The 20,083-nt window shown below is 53.0% G+C and overlaps 3 protein-coding genes across 3 annotated transcripts; 2 read left to right on the top strand and 1 right to left on the bottom strand.

Annotated features, from left to right (window-relative positions):
* Window positions 1-12,570: 12,570 nt before the first annotated feature.
* On the top strand, window positions 12,571-16,900 carry IUM83_01927 (Cortactin-binding protein 2; the record flags this gene model as incomplete). The annotated part of the gene is made up of 5 exons (XM_067925820.1): window positions 12,571-12,667; window positions 12,739-14,054; window positions 14,134-14,201; window positions 15,205-16,657; window positions 16,730-16,900. 5 exons carry the CDS (start codon window positions 12,571-12,573, stop codon window positions 16,898-16,900), a joined length of 3,105 nt encoding a protein of 1,034 aa, XP_067800956.1.
* Window positions 16,901-17,572: 672 nt separating this feature from the next.
* Window positions 17,573-19,123, top strand: IUM83_01926 (Cortactin-binding protein 2; the record flags this gene model as incomplete). The annotated part of the gene is made up of 1 exon (XM_067925819.1): window positions 17,573-19,123. The coding sequence occupies one exon, from the start codon at window positions 17,573-17,575 to the stop codon at window positions 19,121-19,123; it is 1,551 nt and encodes a 516-aa protein (XP_067800955.1).
* Window positions 19,124-19,615: 492 nt separating this feature from the next.
* Window positions 19,616-19,977, bottom strand: IUM83_01925 (uncharacterized protein; the record flags this gene model as incomplete). Its single annotated transcript, XM_067925818.1, has 3 exons — window positions 19,616-19,623; window positions 19,699-19,777; window positions 19,861-19,977. 3 exons carry the CDS (start codon window positions 19,975-19,977, stop codon window positions 19,616-19,618), a joined length of 204 nt encoding a protein of 67 aa, XP_067800851.1.
* Window positions 19,978-20,083: the final 106 nt, after the last annotated feature.

Raw genomic sequence — 20,083 nt, 5'->3', positions numbered from 1 at the left:
CTCAGCACGTGCGTACAAGGGCCTTCCAAGCAAGGAGCAAGCTTCGCCTGGGGGCATCTGGGAACTGTCCAGTTCGGAGGCAGCTGGTGTGGCCGACGCAAGTCTGGGCCCACAGCGTAGCCTTAGGAAGAACCAAGTCAAGGGATTGCAAGAGTGAGGAACACACGCCTCACCCAGCTTGGGATCTGAGATCTAATCTCAGGTTCTGAGTTGAGTGGTCTGAGATCGAGGTCTAGCCGCGAGGCTATTCCCTGATTTTGGAGCCCGCATCGCCACAAAAAGATGTGTTGGTTCCGGGAACCAACACCCACGTTCAAGCGTGTAAGGGACAGTCCCTGACCCGAAGCGGTCAGGTCGACAACAACGCGTCGGCTCCGGGAGCCGACGCACCCTCGGTCATGAGGGGCTCCGCCAATGAATGGCGTCGAGGTGACGAAGGCGTGTCAACTCCGGGAGTTGACGCTGCAAACAGTGCGGACGGTTGCAAACGTACCGCACTGACGCAATTACATGCTGTCGTGCAGCCCGGCTGCACGACGAAGCGCCATGCGATCAAGCCGGGCTTGATATCGCGCGCCCGCAGACAGGGTCTGCCGGCGAAGGACACATTACCGTGCAGCCGGGCTGCACGAAGGAAAATGCGGTCAAGCCGGGCTTGATACCGCGCGCCCGCGGACAGGGTCCGCCGGCGAACAACTGTCCACGGCCGGGCCTGGACCAGAAGAACAACTGTGCGGAGCCAGGCTCCGCACAACAAGAAGACGGCGCAAGCGGAAAACGCTGCGCAAGTCTCGGTCCGGCACCGAGACGCAACAAGAGCAGTCTGCTGGGCAGACTGCGGCGGTGACGCCGAATGTCAAGACGCTAAGCGTCTTGACGCGCACCGATACTGGATTCCAGTATCGTGAGATGGAACTCGCTAGTCCTCCGACGACGGCGTCGGAGTTGACTTCGCTTCCAGCCATGAGCTGGAAGCGCTTCACGCGCGACTTGCACGATGGACGCATCGAGCAAGTCTGCGTTCTTCGGACAGCGAAAGAACGGAGAGCGAGAGCGAAGAGCAGAGGCAGCTCTTCATGGAAGTACCACTGAGAGTGAAGACACTCTCAGTGCGAAGACGAAGCGAGAGCGCTTCGAGGAACAAGGTTGGGACTCGCTGAAGTCGAGTCCGTATTACGAATTGTTGAGGGAGTACAAAGACGTACTCCCGGAAGACATTCCTGCGGAGCTTCCGCAGGATAAGGGCATTCAGCACGAGATTGATCTCGTGCCGGGCACGAAGTACTGTGTCACGCGGCAGTGGCCACTGCCGCGAGAGCAAGTGAAAGCGATCGACGACTTCTTTGAAAGTCGTCGTAAAGCAGGACAAGTGCGGGAATCAAAGTCCCCGCACAGTGCTCCGACGTTCTGTGTCAAGAAGCCACAGGGCGGATGGCGCATCGTTCATGCCTACAACAAGCTGAACGATGCGACGGTACCGGCGCAGACGCCGATACCACGAAAAGATGTTATCATCGATTCGATGGCCGGGAGCACCGTTTACAGTGCTCTCGACTTGCGAGATGGATTTTACCAAATCCTAATGCGTGAGAGCGATATCCCTCTCACGGCAGTGAGCACGCCAAGCGGCATGCTCTGGGAATGGCTAGTAATGCCACAGGGGCTTAAGAATGCCCCTGCGACTTTCAACAGGTGCGTGACGCACTTGTTGCGCTCGGTGCGCGACTTCGCACCGAGCTACTTCGATGATGTATTCATCCACAGCCGGGCTGTGGACGGAAGACGACATTGAGATGCACAGGGTGCATCTCCGGAAGCTACTTGAGCTTATGCGAAAGCATAAGCTCTATGCGAACCTGAAGAAGTGTATCTTCGGGGCGAGCGAGATACCCGTCCTCGGGTGTCTCGTAGGGAAAAATGGTGTTCGCCCTGACCCGGAAAAGGTCAGAGTGATCAATGAATGGCCAACGCCTTCAAGTGTCAAGGTACTGAGGCAGTTCCTTGGCTTGGCCACGTACTTGTGCAAGTACGTGGAGGACTATGCGGGCAAGATCCGCCCGCTGTCACAGCTTCTCAAGAAGGAAGCTGTGTGGAATTGGACAACCGATTGCCAAAAGGCATTCGATACAGTCAAGCGGGGCTTGACTGAGGCGCCGATCTTGGCAGTAGCTGACCAAGATCGTCCATTTCACGTCGTATGTGACGCATCCGACTTTGCAATCGGATGCGCATTGATGCAGCACGATCACGAGGGCCGTGATCGTGTCGTCTACTACCAGTCGCGTCAGCTGAAAGCAGCTGAGCGTAATTATCCGGTACATGACAAGGAACTCCTTGCCATGAAATATGCACTCGCAAAGTTCCGAGTGTATCTACTTGGAAGTAGACCATTTGTGGTCTACACCGACCATGCTTCACTGCGCACCGCAGTGATGTCGCCACACATATCACAAAGAATGGCGAGGTGGCTCTCATTCTTTGCGGAGTATAACTTCCGGGTCGAATACAAACCCGGAAGATTGAATGTAGTGGCCGACGCATTATCACGTCGACCGGACTATGCAGAAGCTGTTGACGTCAATGCCATTGACGCCATGCGATCGAGCAAACCCACATCATCTCTGTTGGATGATGTGAAGGCCGCGTACGCGCACGACGCGGACGCGAAGCTCTTGCTGGCCTATGGCACAGCACCTTCTGACAAGGCTCGTCAGAAGTTGCCCAAGCACCTTCGTGCGCGTGCACACCGATATCGGGTGCACGACGGACTGCTTCTTTATAATGCAGTCGACGACAACGCAGACCGCGTTGTCGTGCCAAATGACCATGACCTGCGACTCAGGATCATGTACGAGTATCATGATGCCCCGACTGCGGGACATCTCGGACGTGAGAAGACTTACGTCCTTCTCACGCGCGACTTCTACTAGCATCACCAGTACAAGTGGGTGCGCATGTACGTCCGTGCTTGCTACGTCCGTGCTTGCGAGGTGTGCCAACGCGTAAAGCCTGCGCCGTTTGCGCAGGCTCCGTTACAATCACTACCGACTCCGTGGGAGTGTTGGAAGTCCATGTCTTTGGACTTCATCTTTGGTCTTCCCCCGGACAGCGGAGGGAATACCGGTGTTGTGGTCTTCGTCGACAGCTTCAGCAAGATGGTACATCTTGCTGCGGTGCCGGCAGAAGTGACCGCGAAGCAGACGGCCCGTCTGTTCGTCGACATGGTGTTCAAACACCATGGCATGCCGGCCGACATCGTGTCGGACAGAGACCCGCGCTTCACAGCGCACCTGTGGCAAGAAGTGTTTACACTTCTTGGGAGCCAGCTTTCCATGTCGACTGCGGATCATCCGCAGACGGACGGTCAAACCGAGCGCGTGAATCGCGTGCTCGTCGACATTTTGAAGAGCTACGCTCACTCGTTCCAAAACTGGAGCGAGTGCTTATCGATGGCAGAGTTTGCCATCAACAACTCGGTGCATGCCTCGACCGGGCATACACCGTTCTACGTGAATGCCATGCGGCATCCACGCCTACCGAGTTTACTCGGAGTGATGGCTCCCACTTTAAGTGGGGGAGGATCTACGACTGCAACACAGCAGTCGCAAAAAGCCGCTGACACTTGCACAGTGTCAGCCGCGACAACAAGGACCAAGACAACCAGATCTGCGCCCCGCGCAGACCTTGGCAGGAAGAACCAACGGTCAGCGCACTGCGCTGACCCCCAGAACAAGGAAAACGAGTCTGTGCAGTGCACAGACTCCACAAGGAACAAGGACCACGGGTCTGCGCCCTGCGCAGACACCGCGAAGAACCACGCAGAGGCCGGGCCTCTAGCGGAGAGCGAGCTGAACGAGTTCAGCTCGGATGCAATCAGTTTCATCACCAAAAGACAAGCCGTAATTCGGTTTGTCCAAGACACAATAGCAGCTTCTGTTGATCAACAGAAGCTGAACGCAGACAATATTGGCAAGGGCAACACAAATGAATTCAACGTGAATTCATTGGTTTTGTTATCTACTCAAAACCTGCCCAAACATGCAGTTTCGGATTTCGGAGCAAGCAAGCTTGCTCCGCGCTTCATCGGGCCATTCACGGTGATGGCACGCCACGGTAACGCATACACGCTAGACATACCGTCTAGCATGCGGCTCCACCCGACATTTTATGTCGGGCGGTTAAAGCCATACTTCCAGCACGAGCCAAGTGGCTCGTCTGACCCGAAGAGACAGACTCGACAGGGGAAACTCTCTCCAGCGCGTAGTCGCGCTGGAGCAGTTAATACAGTCGGGCCTACAGCCCGACCGGCACGTTCAAGGCGGTCTGGGAGACCGCCAGAGCCGGGACACGAAGGAACAGAGCGGCAACCGCCGCGCTCTGGAAGTACTCCACGACCGTCACTTGGTCGTGGAGCAACACGAGATGAAGGTCAACACGGCGTTGACCATCGGAGCGTGTTTCCACCACCTCCGCCACCGCTGCGAGACGCACGCGGAGAAATTCGCTGGATCGTCCAGCGAATTGTTGATCATAGGAAAACAATCCGAGATCCGGATTGTTTTCGCATTCGTTGGAGAGGTTTCCCTCCCCAACACGACACGTGGGAACCACGGAACGTCCTGATGGAAGACGTTCCGGACATGGTGAAGGAGTACGAAACCCAACACGCACTACCAGCAAGAAGGTAGTGCGAGCGCTGTAGTAATCTACAACTCCTGACGACTCGCGTGCTAGATAATTAGCACGGAGATCATTGAAGCTCTCAGGTATACATATAGTATACCTGTTGTGGTCGCGGTTGCTAATATGCACCGCCACCTGGACGGACAGTGCGCACGGCGCACGGACACCAGCCTCCACCGCAACAGCGTGGAGTTGCTAATACTTGCCACTTCGAGAAGGACTCGAAGTGCTTTGGCGCTTGCTTACCCGATCACAGTAAGCAACAGAAATTCGCTTAGAGATGTCGACGCATAGACGCGGTCGACATCGAAGAATCGTACACAGACACTGTGTTGTCTGTCCCCGTGGTAGCGGCGCACCTCGCGCTACCACGCATTGTACACAGCAACAGAGAGTTTACACTCTGTTGCAATGGTGGTCTTCAGCTTGATCGTGCTCATTGCGGATGAGCACGGAAACCCCAGCACAAACAATTGACAAGCAGTCAATATTAATTGACGTGTCGAGACCGACACGTCTAAGCTTAACGGGGGGATGGTGTAACGGGGTTACACACACAAGTGACAACAGTCACTTGTGCACGATATCGGTCACAAGTGACAACTGTCACTTGTGCATGACATTTGTCACTTATGGTTTAACAGATAAATATCTGTTAAAGGTTTTAGATACTTCCTCACATTGGTGTAAGACACACCAATGGATACATTGAAGTGGGCCACCACAATTAGTGGTCCACACATACCCAAAGATCCTATTGGTAGAAAGCAGCATCTTTCTACCAATCAGAGACATGCAGATTAGCGGGGCTCTGACAGCCAGCCGCTGCCAACCCTTTCATAGATGATAAACAGTTTTTAGCAGATTTAGGAGGAAGATCAATTTTCAAACAATACAGTTCTCATTTTACCTTAAACTAGTTACTTGGAGTCTTATCTAAGTTAAATTATATTTGTGTATTCAAATATAATTAACCTAAGTAATTACTAAGTACTTACGCTTCCTCATACACGTTGCGCAACGTGTAAGCTAAAGTAGTGAGTCAAGTTAGACCCACTACAGAAAGCTTTCGTGCCAACCCGGCCTACGAGCTACTGAAGGAGTATAAGGACACCGTCTTCCGTCCAGAACTCCCTGAAGGTCTACCCGAGAAGCGCGAGATCAGCATCGAATCGATGTGCAAGATCCAAACGTGGCAATGTACCGTCAGCAATGGCGGCAGTCGCCAGAGCAACAACGTGAAATTGTGCGGTGGGTAGAAGATATGGTAAAGAAGAAGCTCATCCGACCAAGTATCAGTCCTCACGCAGCGCCAGGTTGACGTCGAAGTTGTTTCGCCGGTTGAAACATACAAGATCCTTCTACGATGATATCTACATTTTCACCAAGTCACAAGACGTGAACGTCCACTTGGAAGCCCTACGCAAGACGCTGGATATACTGCGAGACAACAAGCTATATGTCAAGCTGGCCAAGTGTGTGTTTTGCGCCTCGGAGATTCCATGTCTGGGAGACTTCGTGGGATGCAATGGTGTAAGGATGGATCCTGACAAAGTGCAGACGATTCGAGACTGGCCGGCCCCGAGAACTCAAGAAGAGCTCCACAGTTTTCTTGGTCTCACTGGCTACGTTCAGCGCTTTTGTCCCGAGTATGCCGCTCTGACAGCAACCATGTTTAATCTGCTCAAGAAACAAAAAAAGAGGAATGCCAAGATCCACTTCAACGACGAACAGTTGAAAAACTTCAAGGAGCTCAGGCGACGGCTGTGCAATCCACCCGTACTGCATCTCCCGGATTTCAATCAACCAATGCATCTGCGGACGGATGCCAGCAAGTTTGCTGTTGGTGGAGTTCTGTTTCAGGTTGTTGACGGATTTGAGCGTCCAATTGCTTACACAAGTCGAAAGATGAAGGCAGCAGAGCTCAACTACCCGACGCAACAGCAAGAGCTACTAGCTATTGTTCACGCGCTAGCTGCTTTCCGGATCTACTGCTTGGACAAGCCACCAATTGTCGAGACCGATCACAAAAGTCTTGAAGGTCTATTCACGCAGAAGATGTCTAACCGCAGACTCGCGCGATGGTATGATATCCTCGCGGAGTACCAACCAGCGTTCTCGTATCTTCCTGGAGCGAAGAACGGTATTGCAGACGCATTGAGCAGAAGACCTGACTTATAGCCCGAAACGAAGTACTTCCACGACTTAAGTGTGACTGGTTTCAACAACACTTCGTTCAGCTTATCCATCACCAAAGTGACTTCAAACACCGAACTTGTCAACGAAATCAAAGCGGCGTACGTGAAAGATCGTGAGAGCCAAGCCATATTTGCCACTATCAAGCAGCGTTCCGAATCGATGAAGCAAAAAGACAAGCGTGAGCAACGGAAGAAGTACCGGCTGTACACAGAGGACAATGGCTTGCTCTGGTACCAAACTCCTGCAGACGGCGTACCCCGTGTTGTCGTTCCAAACGATGTTAAGCTTCGGAACGAGATCATCAGCGAGTGCCACGACTCCAATTATGGTGGACACCCAGGCGCGGAACGGACATACCTGACTCTCGCTAGACGGTGGTACTGGTCAAAGATGTTAGCGTCGATCCAGAAGTTCATCGCGGATTGTGAGCAATGCAGACGCAACAAGCCTCGGCTAACCAAACCACCAGGTCTGCTCAAGCCTCTAAGTATCCCAGATGAACGATGGAGATCCATCTCTATGGACTTTATCACTGACTTGCCTCGGAAGAAGAACAAGGTCGATTCCATATGGGTTGTTGTCGATCGCCTCACGAAGAGATGTCACTTCGTGCCGACCACGAAAACCGTGACAGCAGAAGGTGTCGCTCAATTGTTCGTGAATCACATCTGGAAGCTCCACGGCATGCCGACCAACATTGTTTCCGATCGTGACAGGAAGTTCGTCTCAGCTTTTTGGCAACATGTTTTCATGTCCATCGGGACCAAGCTTAGCATGACGGTCGCTCATCGAGCTCAAGGTGACGGACAGACGGAGCGAATGAACCGAACTCTGGAAGAGTATTTGCGATGCTTCGTTGGACCTTTGCAAGACGACTGGGATATCCATCTTGCCAACGCTGAGTTTGCAGTCAACTCCACAGTCAACTCAAGCACCAAGCTTGCACCATTTGAAGCTGATCTGGGCTACATCCCGTTGAACCCCCTTCAACTAGCAGCTGAAAAGCTCGCTAAGGTGCCATCAAGTCGACGTGGATCTGACGTTTTGGATCGTCAAGCATCCATCTTACTGCGCTGCCGTGAGGCACTCGCGCAGGCGCAAGAACGGATGCGAGATGTATACGATCGCAACCGTGTAGAACAAACATTTGATGTTGGCGACCGAGTGTACCTGAGCACTCAACATTTGGATCCAAAACATACTGGGCTACCCAACTCGACTAAGTTTGGGCCTAAGTGGATTGGTCCGTATACCGTCGTGCGGAAGGTGCACAATCATGCCTACGAGCTGAATATTCAAGCAGGCAAGAAGCTCCACCTAGTGTTTAACACTGGATCACTGAAGCCGTACATTGAACCATCAAGATTATCAAGACCCCATGATGTGATTCTTGCGGATGGAAGTGTCGGTCAACTAGTCAAGCGACTACTTAAGAAGCGTCATCACAAACAACGGACGCAATTTCTTGTGGAGTGGGTGGGCGAAGAGGAACCCACTTGGGAACCGGTGGAGAATCTAAGTCAAGTTCCTGATTTGATTGCAGAGTTCGAAGCTAACAGACGCTTGAAGCGGCGAAGAAGAACCAAGCAACAATGAAAGGGGGCTCAAGGCCTACATGTATTAAGGCTCATGCCTATCCTAGTTGTGGCTATGCTTGGCCTTCTTGCGCAATCTTTGCTTCTTGGACATCTTCGATTTCTTGGGAACCTTGGGAACTGCTGGAGCAATGTCATAGATGGCATAGACACGATTAAGCCATCCCAACTTGCGCACAGGCTCCAACTTGCAAGGCGGGTCCGCGCTGTCATCGTAGTCATCGTATATCATCGCCGATTGCTTGGAGTCCGTCTTGGTCACCACGAGCGTGAAGCAATGCTCAACGAAGTGCTGAGCAGTGTGGACGATGTAACAGCCAGACGGATGCTCAAGCGCTTTACGTTCCAGCTCAGCAGGAGTTGTCATAGAAGACTTCTGGAACACCTTGAACAAGCTGGCCGTTCATCACGGACGAAGTTGAAGAAAGCATCGATGTCCCTTGTAAGAACGCCACATGGGAACGTGCTGTTCCTTGCACGGCAGAACCGGACCCAGTGACCATGATTCACAAGACCATCCAAGTCAAGTCCGTAACAAGCTGCTTGAAACGAGTAGAGGAAGCACAAATTTGTCTTCGACGCTCCAGCTCCACGAAAGTGTTGCTCAAAGAACTTGGTGAAGGTAACGCGCTTGCCGGACTCGATCCACTGGTTGATCTGGGTCATGCACCAGTATACACCCTCGAGATTTTCAGGCCACTCCCACGTCAACTGCAGATCATCGGTCTCCCACTCGACCAGGAACGCGACGTCCGGAGGCTCTCCATACCGATCGATGAGACGACGTACTTGCCAAATCTGCTCCGGGTCATACGGATCATCTGCATTGAAACAATTCTTAGCGTGTGGCGGTGATGGGTGACGCTCCGGAGGCGCAGGTAGCAGCGGACGCTCGGTGATTTCCTTGGCTTCTAGCAGCAAGTTGTATGCCGAAAAAGGGTCATCAAGCTCGTCTTGATCAACGCCAACGATCCAAGCAGGCGGTTCGTTAACCCAGTTATAGTCAACGGCGCTGGGATCCACAGCAGGAGGTAACGCTGGAGCCGAAGGCGCAGGAGATTCCGGTGAAATCACAGTCTCGGCAACCGACTCACCCGAGTCCGAGTTGCCTGGAGACGAAGGTCCACCATCAGGCGGCGGTGGAGGCGAAGCCGAGCGAAGCGAAGTCGCAGAGACCACTGGAAAAGGCAGAGCAGCACAGCTGGAGACTGGATTCACCGTTTGGGAGGCCGTGGAGATATCGTTGAGCAGCGACATGGGCGAATGGGAGCCCAGGAACTCGGTCAGCTCTTCCTCGGTCATGCCACCGAGCGTGTCGATCTGGCAAGACCGCTCAAGCACAGGCGGTGGCGTTTCGATGACACCAGCGGCAGCGAGCAGGTCAGGCACGAGGCCAAGACCGTAATCTGGCTCAGCCACCACTCTTCCCTGAAGTGGTGGCACGAGCACCTCTTAATCGGAGCTTTGCTGTACCATGGTCTCAACCGGCGGCAACCTCAGAGAGGGACCAGCCCCTCTCGAACCAAGCGTCATATGAAGCATTGGAACTTTGGAGCCGTTCAAATGCCACCGGGACCACTGTGGCGCACCCGAGCAAATTTCCGAATGACTGGCTATTCACGGACGGACGACTCCTGGAGGATGGGTGAGTGTAACAGTTGTTACTGTATTTTAGGGTATGTTTTAGGATAGGATTTACTACTATACAAACTTTAGTATAAACGCAGAGTAGGGCAGTCCGTGGGAGCTTCGCTCCCAACTGCCTGAACTGCGTGGGGCGGCAACCTCATCACTTCTCGTTTTGGCCGCCCCTGCACAGATAGTCTTCACAGAATCTGCATCGTCAACGATAAACCTTGAGTGCTCGCTGTACGCAGTCCCTGGAACGCCCAGTTCTCTTGGCGATGGCCCTGATGCTAAAGCCGGCCTCGGCCAGCCCTGAAATCCGCCCGCGCTCTGCCTCCGTCAGCGAAGGCCCCCTTCCCATCAAAATGGGAAATGACAGCGCTGGCGCACGTCAATTACCGGTAACAACGCTTGCAGCCAGCTAGGCTACTGGTGGCTGTGAGTGCCCTTTACTAATGAGACAATCTTTTCATTACATTTGACTTAAGTTTTGTATGCTGGTGACTGGCCGTAAATTGTGTCCGGCGACATGATACGGTTTTTTGTATGGGAGCCTCCCTTCAGAGCCCGAACTCCGCAAACTTCTCATCGTAACTATGTTTCTTGAGGGTGTCTGAAACGCATATCTAAACAGCAAGCGCCAACTCTCAGTAGAAAAGAAGTTATAGCGAAAAAAGAGGTTGGCCGTAATATTTTGTCCGGGAGTGTAGTCTTTTGCAGGTTAATAGGTCCCTCATGCGATTTGGCATGGTCTCGGGAGGATCTATACTTTATCACCAAAGATGCGATATTTGCCAAGGTGCCGGCCAACTCCCTAGATGACCTAAAGATTAGCTTGTTGCGCTGCATCCATTGCGTTGTATCACATACCGTGGCCAGCACTCTCCAGAGACGTTTTAAGGTATCTTCGTGTTGTTTCGTACATGCTCCTGCCGTTTGGGTCACTCTCTTTTTCATGGAGTCCGGAATTGGTGGTGCTTTCCGCGCTACACAGTACTCACGGCATGTGTTTATATCATTGCCAGTCACTTCCGAACAGTGTCTGGCGAACCATGCCCAGCAGTTCACTGCACATGGACACTATGATTCTGAGTTCCCTTGACTTCGCTACAGGCTGTCGTTTTCCGGCATGCATTGTTGTGTTCTCTTCCTTCAAAAAAGAGGTTTGGCTGTCGAAGCGCCATTCTGTACGCCGTCCATACTTGGTAAGGTGTAAGAGAGTTGTCATGTCTACATAACTGCGTTGGCTTTTGTTGCTGAAGTCCTCGTTACCTTAGGTTTTTCAACGTCAAAATGATGAACACTGCGGACAACGAGCTCATGAGATCCTACAACAAGTTGTAAGATGAAGTCAATGAGTAACCAAGTCTTGGGGGGCAGTGAGGAACCTGGACTCACCATACATGGCTACATCGCTTCGCGAGTATTCCGCCCGCGACTTCACAACGCACACTATGTGTTGCATACTGGTTCTGATATTTGGTCCCCTTTGAAGTGCTTTGTTGTAGGTAAGCTACGGCCTACTCGGACTAACAGGTTTCAATATTGATAATCTGTTGAAAAGTAGCAGCTGAACAGGTTCGAGGACAGGTTAGTAGGAGCTGTGCACCGCTAACAGGTCAGTAGTGTTGGAACAACAATTATGTTGCAACTGCACCGGGCTGGTGTTGATCATGGCCCCCATCTTCAACATCGGAGGTCCTTGATACCTCACACCTCTCGCGAAAACGACGGCATCGTTGACTACCAGAGCTGCGCCAAGGGTCTTTCGAAGGACCTGTTCGATATCTCCAGCAAGTTCTACGCGACCGAGATTAATTAAAACTACTTCGACATCACCTTCCGGTTCGTTATACACGAAAAGACCAGTAAAGTGATTCGAATGTCTTCTCTTGATAATAAACTAGTAAGCGTGTCATCACACAAGTAGCCGTTGAACGTCCAAACTGTATTTAAGAGATACACCCCATGACCAACTTGGTGCCTTGTTTACGCGGCCAGGCCCTAACGGCCTGGATGCGTCATCTCCAGATGGAGAAATGCTGGAAATCACAGGCAAAGGCTCAATACGTGATTGGCTAACTTCTGGACCTTTACCATGACCCTGGGTGGAGGCGACCTGGAGATGATCTCCATGTAATATCCTCAAGATATTATGTCCTGGCATTGCTGGCAATCTCCAGATGGAATTGACGCGACCAGGCCCTTACTAACTGTTCTGTAGACCATGTCCCGGTCAAGTTGCACAAACCAAGGTGCAAACATGCAATTTTTAATTTAATATACGATTTCAAGAAAACAAGTACCTGGGAACTTCACGGTGAAGGGTCCAGGTGTACTGCGATTTGGCCAGTTTATCATTTCCGTCTACTACGACACCGAGGTCAAAACGAAAGGCAAAACAACTGCAAGGCACAATAAGAGTGGTGAACTTCGCCACTCTTACCACATGGCCAAATCGCAAGATATGTCGACGACACGGCAGGTCGTGAAGAAACTCAACGTGTTCCCTGACCGCCATTTGGCGATCGACGCTGTCGCTGCCACCGGCTTCCAATTCCAAAGTACTATAGTAATAAGATGTTTGCTTCACGCTCCTTAGCCACGACGGCGATGGCGCTATTGGCGTTTGCAGAAAGTGGCACCGCGCTACCGTCGCTCAAGCTCGCGTTCGACATCCATCGACCCAGTATGGCAGTGCGCGGTGCTACCACCTTCGACGTCTTAGTCACACCTATCGTGACCGGAGACTACATCAGCTTCAATGCCAAGCTATCCGTCGAGCAGAACGGCGCTACGCACAACTTCCTCCTCGTCGACGGCGTGCCGAACCACGAAGTTATCAACGGTTCAACCAGAGTCACCACCTGCCAGTCCGCGGAGTTTATCCCGGGCCTGTCCGACGTGGTGGAAGCCATCGCTTCTGCTACTGCTGTCTCCAGCGTCTCTACCAACCAGACAATCTCGTGCACCAACGGAACTTGGCTCAGCACGACCTTCGCCGGTGAGTCCTACGTGCTGTGCTCCAGACCTGGGGACGCAAACTTCACGGTGTACGGCGAGGACCTGAGCGTCGCATTCGAGTATTTACCGGAGTCCGTAGAGATCACGAAGCCGTTGACTGCTCCAACCAACTGTGCCGCTGTGAAGGACGGGTCCGTGGCGTTATCTATGCTGGACAAGATTTACGGTAAGACTCTGGCTCGCTCACGTCGCAGGCTGAAAGAAGATTCCGGTACGGCATTCCTATCGAGCCCTACATGCACGTGTCAAAGTAAGCCTCGTCCCTGCCTCTTCTTTCATGGCATGGATGTCGAGAAAGACGGCGGTATCATCGACGAATACACCTTCTTTGGGAAAATCAAGCAGCACGCGCCGTGTTGTTCATCTTTCAGCTTCGCAATTCTCAACACGGTGGACTACGAGTGGTATAACGAAACACTACTCGAGAAGGCTTGCAACGCTGCCATGAATGTCAGTACGGGGTCGACGAGTAGCAAGTCGACAGTGATCAACGACCTTATCGTCGTCGCCCACTCGATGGGCAACAACATGTTTGCGAGCGCGCTTGCGAGTGGCAAGTGCTCCATTGGGAGAAAAGTGGATTGGATCGATCTCAGTGGGCCGATGAAAGGCAGCATGGGCGCCGACTTCATTCACGACATCTGTGACGGCGATGACGAAGGATCCCCCGACATTTTGTCAAAGCTGGGGAACTTGATCGGTCAATGTCCTGGAAGCACGACTCGTCGGTCTCTTGTGTATGATGGCGGTGAGTACTGCGACAAAAAGATGTCAGCTCGGTACGCGGCAGCACGCAAGATGCACGAGAAATACGCGACTGCGAGCATGTGCGGCACGACGTATAGTGGACTTTTCTCCAAAGAGTACGCGGGGCTGTTGGCAGGAGGCTTGATCATCCCTCACCATTCGTCCAAGAACGACGGAGTGGTAAGTTTTAGTTCAAATTTGTGGAGTTTTAGGAGCTGGGTTTCGAGCTGACAACGCTATGGTTTGATGCCACTGGCAGGTGGAGTTTCAGAGCTGCGTCGGCAACTTGGACGCGTCGCTATTTGAGCCCACGTATTCAAACACTTGGTACGCTGCAAAGCTAAATCATGCAGACACGACGTTTCACGACGGTGAAGGGCTGTTTAGTAAGGCCCAGAAACCCTTGAAATGGTTTGAATGCTTGCTATAAAAATACCGGTAAGTGATGAAATTCAATCGAGTATAGCTGAGCTCGAGTTCGTACGACTAACGAAAGGAAGAATGACAAACTCAGCGTCCATACCTTGAACTCGATTTTGAAACGTTGAAGCTTCATTCGTGAGTAGGAACAAGTGGTAAACATCGTTCGCAGACTCTGTCGTAAACGAGAACCCACGGTCTGGTCTCACAAACACATTCGCAGACGGCGTGAGACGCCAGGCACCACCAAAAACGCTGGCGTGCATGCAAATTACATCGACCACATGCTAAATACATTGTACTACCTAGGAACGCGCATTTTGGTTTCCTTCCTTTCCATACGTAGAATGACGAAAGTCATTGAGCAACAGCCAACAGGTTCCGACGAGTCGGCAACGACGACAGTGGGAAGTTTGCCGCTGCTCGTCGTCGGCGAAGGCGATGCACCTCCATCCTGGCCATCCGATGGACTGTGAGTAATAGGGCAACAGGCACCAGGTTTGCCCTTCATGTATCCATTCACGCCTTTTATGCTACTGTCTGTAGCCTACAGACCAGTTAGCGGCCAGTGCTCCAGGATGGAGTCGATCATGGAGCCCATCGGCACACCCCCATTGCTGACCAACATGGTGACAGACTAAGACGCTTGAAGGAAAAGGTTAGCTGGTATCAAACACTAGGTATCGGCCTTCGCTGCAGTACAGGTATGTAATCGCACCTGGCACGCAGTTTTAGGATTAGCATTGCTCAATTGCTAAGCACGTTTGTATCAATAAATGTATCACAATTGTCACGGTGACATCGCTACCTCTGCTGCAACGGTGGTCCCTTTTCTTAGCTATGACGCTCACTTGCGCTGTTCGGACCCTGCTGCGAGATCAGAAGCAGTTTTTTTTTGTTGAGTTGGCAGCATATGCCACCCCACCCCACGACGAAGCACCCGCCACCTCATTTCTCAATCGGAACTCGTGCCGTCGATCAAGATGGTTGCCTCACAGTTTGTTGCCACAACGGCCGTGGCGCTTTTGGCGCTCAACACCGTCGCCGGCACCTCGTCGCTACCGTCACTCAAGCTCGGTTTCAAGGTGCATCGTTCCACCATGGAGGTGTTCGGCACGTCCACCTTCGACGTCTACGTCAAGCCCGTTCTGAGCGGGAGCAGCGTCACGTTTGACGGCAAGGTCTCTTTTGAGCAGGACGGCACCACGTACAACTTCGTCCTCGTTGACAGCGTGCCCTACTACGAGGAGGTCTCCAGCACGTCTAACTCGACTACGTGTCTTCCAACGGACAACGTTCCGAGCTTGCCCGACATTGTGGAGGCCCTCGCTTCGGCCACTGCAGTGTCTGCTGTCAACACAGACCAAGACATATCCTGCACCAACGGAACGTGGGTCAGCACCACCTTTGCCGGCGAGCCGTATGTGCTGTGCACGGGCAGCAAAACCGACAGCGATGATTTCACCGTGTACGGCGAGGACCTCAGCGTTTCGTTCAAGTACTTGACGGAGGATGTGACGATCACCAAGCCGGCCAATTCTCCTTCCGACTGCGAGGCGGTGACGGGAGACTCTGTTGCGTTGTCTTCGCTCGGTCAGATCTACGGCCTCACGACGTCTGGATCGCGTCGGGGACTCAAGGAAGAGGCTGGCACCGCGCACCTAGCAAGCTCCAAGTGCGCGTGCCAGGGCACGCCTCGCCCGTGCCTCTTCTTCCATGGCATGGACGTCGACGCGGACGGAGGAATCGTCGATGAATACTCGTTCTTCGGTGACATCAAGCAGCACGCGCCGTGCTGCTCGTCCTTTCACTTTGCTATCCTCAACACGGTGGACTACGCATGGTACAACGATACGTTGCAGCAAAAGGCTTGCGACGCCGCGATGAACGTGACCACGGGCAGAACAGACAGCAGCAAGACGGTGATCAACGACCTCATCGTTGTGGCTCACTCGATGGGTAACAGCATGTTCGCGGGAGCTCTGGCGACTGGCAAGTGCTCTATTGGCGAGAACGTCGACTGGGTTGCGTTGAGCGGACCGATGAAGGGAAGCATGGGCTCCGATTTTATTCACCAGATCTGCGGCAGCGGCAGTGGATCAGATACTCTGCTCTCGAAATTTGGCGGTCTCATTGGCCAGTGCCCGGGAACAACAACGCGCCGCTCGCTTGTGTACGATGGCGGTAAGTATTGCGACGCCGCGTGCTCGCTTCGGTATGCTGCTGCGCGCGCCATACACGCGAAGTATGTGACTGCCGGCATTTGTGGCACGACGTACAATGGACTCATCTCGAAGGAGTACGCTGGGCTGCTCGCTGGAGGTCTGATCATTCCGCACCACTCATCCAAGAACGACGGCATTGTAAGTTTTGAGTCCGCTGTTCGTTTAGGTAGAAGCTCGTGCTGATTGCTTGATGTGTTATTTATTGTGCAGGTCGAGTTCCAGAGCTGCGTTGGCGATTTGAACGCGTCGAAGTTCGACACCACGTACGCTAGCACCTGGTACGCTGCGAAGCTGAACCACGCAGACACGACTTTCCACGACGGTGACGGCCTGTTCAGCAGCGCGCAGAAGCCCTTGAAGTGGTTCGAGTGCTTGCTGTAAAGCGATTATGATACGTGTAATGCATCATCATTTAATGCCTGTGCAGATACCTGTAATGGCCAGACGCCACTCGTATGTATTGCTGGGCGCTGCAGTTTCCACTAGAGCAACAGCATCTGCAGTGCCTGGACTGATTCAAAAGGTAAACATTTGCTGCCCTTGCAGCGGAGCACAGCAGTAAACACAGCGACAAGCTGCATGGGCTGCAGTCTGCAAGTTACCCGAGGTTGGTGCCACCAGGATGTTCCGCCGCCGGGAAGCCTGGCATCGTGGCCATCCAAGCGGGATCCGTAAGTAACAGCGCAGCCGAAGCAGCAGACGCCGCGCAGGGTATCCATCGCTTGTCACTTTTTGCGCCAAAAGCGGACAAAGCCTGTCCACCTGTCAGTCGCACCTGCTATACTTTGTTCACCAGTCACGACACCAAATCTCTTGCAACGCATTTGCTAGTAAAAGCAGAATCCGAAAACGCATACCTCCCAATCTTTCGGAAGCACGTTGAAGGGGCGTGAAGATCTGCGTCTGCTTCCTGCGTTATCAAGGCCGCGCAGTGTACACAGTATCAGCTCGCCAGGATGGCCTTCACAGGGTGCACGCGTCCGCAGCGGCCTCCACATCATTCCGCAAGTTGCTCCGTGAAGCGCAGGACTCGCGACTTTCTCCAAGCTCCCCATGAAGTGTGCACGCTCGGTCGCTGCTGCTGTAGTGGCCCTGGCCAGCCTCGATGCCGTCGCTGCGACCTCGGCGCTTCCGTCTATCAAGCTCGGCTTCAACATTCAGCGATCCACCATGGAGGTCTACGGCACGTCTACCTTCGACGTCTATGTCAAACCCGTCCTTAGCGGCAGCAACATCTCGTTCGACGGCAAGGTGACCTTCGAGCAGGACGGCACCACGCACAACTTTGTCCTCATCGACAGCATCCCGTTCCATGAAGTCGTCAATAGCACCGCCGATGCCACGACTTGTCTGCCCACGCAATTGTTCCCGAGCGTCCCGGACATCGTGAAGGCCATCGCATCGGCCACCGCCGTCTCCAGCGTCAGCACGGAGCAGGACATCTCGTGCAACAACGGCACCTGGCTCAGCACGACCTTCGCTGGCGAGTCCTATGTGCTGTGCACAGGCGCAGACGGAGAGGATGGCAACTTCACTGTGTACGGCGAAGACTTGAGCATCTCGTTCGAGTACCTGTCGGAAGACGTGACGATCACCAAGCCGACCAATGCTCCGAGTGACTGCGCGGCCGTGTCGGACGGGTCTGTGGCGCTTTCGTCTGTAGGTTCGCTGTACGGTCTCACCACGTCAAGCTCGCGTCGTGTGCTGAAGGAAGAAGTTGGCGCTGCACGCCTTGCTAGCTCCTCGTGCACGTGCCAGGGAACGCCCCGGCCATGCCTCTTCTTCCACGGCATGGACGTTAAGGCAGACGGAGGCATCGTGGACAGCTACTCCTTCTTCGGAGACATCAAGGAACACGCTCCGTGCTGCTCGTCCTTCAGCTTCGCCATTCTCAACACGGTGGACTACGAATGGTACAACGACACGCTGCAGCAGAAGGCTTGCAATGCCGCCATGAACGTGAGCACCGGTACGGCGGACAGCGGCAAGACGGAGATCAACGACTTGATTATCGTGGCCCATTCAATGGGCAACAACATGCTCGCGGGAGCTTTGGCAACTGGCAAATGCTCCATCGGCAGCAATGTGGACTGGATCGACCTTAGTGGGCCCATGAAGGGCAGCATGGGATCCGACTTCCTCCACGAAATCTGCGATGGCGGTAACACCCTCCAGAACATTTTGGCGGAGCTCGGTGGAATCATTGGGCAGTGCCCAGGCACCACCACACGGAGGTCACTGGTGTACGATGGCGGTGACTACTGTGATTCTGCATGTTCAGCCCGTTATGCGGCCGCGCGAACCGTGCATGAGAAATACGTGACTGCCAGCATGTGCGGCACGACATACTCGGGACTGCTGTCGAGCGAATACCTGGGACTGCTGGCTGGAGGCTTGCTTATCCCACACCACTCGTCCAAGAACGACGGTATTGTGGAGTTCCAGAGCTGTATCGGAAACCTCGACTCGTCGTCGTTCGATGACACGTACTCGGCGAATTGGTACGCTGCTGCTCTGAACCACGCGGACACGACATTTCACAATGGCGAAGGGCTGTTTAGCAGTGCCAAGAAGCCCCTCAAGTGGTTCGAATGCTTGTTGTAAGAAGCATTCATGTAAATCAACGCGTTCAGGCTTGGACTGAATAGCAATGATGTTTCACATAATGAAAGGTGAGTGTGTCGTAAATGATCTCCAGCTACAACTGCTTCGCCACAGCGAGGAACCGGGATAGCCCAGGTCGGTTCTTCGCGTACTCTTCCGTAGTTTTCTCTTTAGCATTGGAGCTTGAAGATGCATTGCGAACCCAGTCTTGTTTAACCTGCGAATGACGTCGTTGCCGTGGCTGGGATGCACTCCTATGACGTTTTAGTTCCTGAAGCATTTTGGCTGCCGCAGCGTTGGAACTCTCGTCGGTCTTTTTATTATTGAGATTGAGTTGCGACGGCACCGATTTATCGAGAATATTACCAACACACTGACCGTCCACTGTATAAAAAGAGGTAGCGCCGCTATCGAGCGTAATCGCAAGTAGCGAGGCGGAGCTTTCGATTCCATGAACCACACACAGCGTCCTGACTGAGTCTCCCTTTCGAATCAACCACCTACAACGTATCTGCAGCAAAGCTGGTGATAATAACTTGACCACATCATTTGGTTCTGAATTCGAGCCTTTCCACCTTGGTTCCACTTGTTTCGGCATACGAATTGTGTCGATTTCCTTGAGCAAGCCCCCGAAGTCATAGAAGGTGACAAATCCTAGTGATTTACAGCAGCACGCGTGAGTACATGTACGCATGTACGTTCTCCAGCATACCATTTGATATGGAATGCACACTTACCGTGATCATCTCCAACGCAAAATACATGATTCGTATCGTCAGAAAGCCACGCCGCTGCACAAACGAGAGAATCTGCATGAGGATTGCATCGTTGGCTTCTACCAGACCACTGAACATCGTGCTGTAGATCAAATTCGTTGCCATATTGTAGGCACAAAATGCGTTGATGTGCATAGGGAAAAGCTGGCGGAATAGCCTTGCTAGACCAAACTGATAGCTGACA

The sequence above is a fragment of the Phytophthora cinnamomi genome, assembly GCF_018691715.1.
Source record: "Phytophthora cinnamomi strain GKB4 chromosome Unknown Contig0, whole genome shotgun sequence".
NCBI classification, from domain to species: Eukaryota; Oomycota; class Peronosporomycetes; order Peronosporales; family Peronosporaceae; genus Phytophthora; species Phytophthora cinnamomi.
This window is presented reverse-complemented; position numbering and strand designations above follow the sequence as displayed.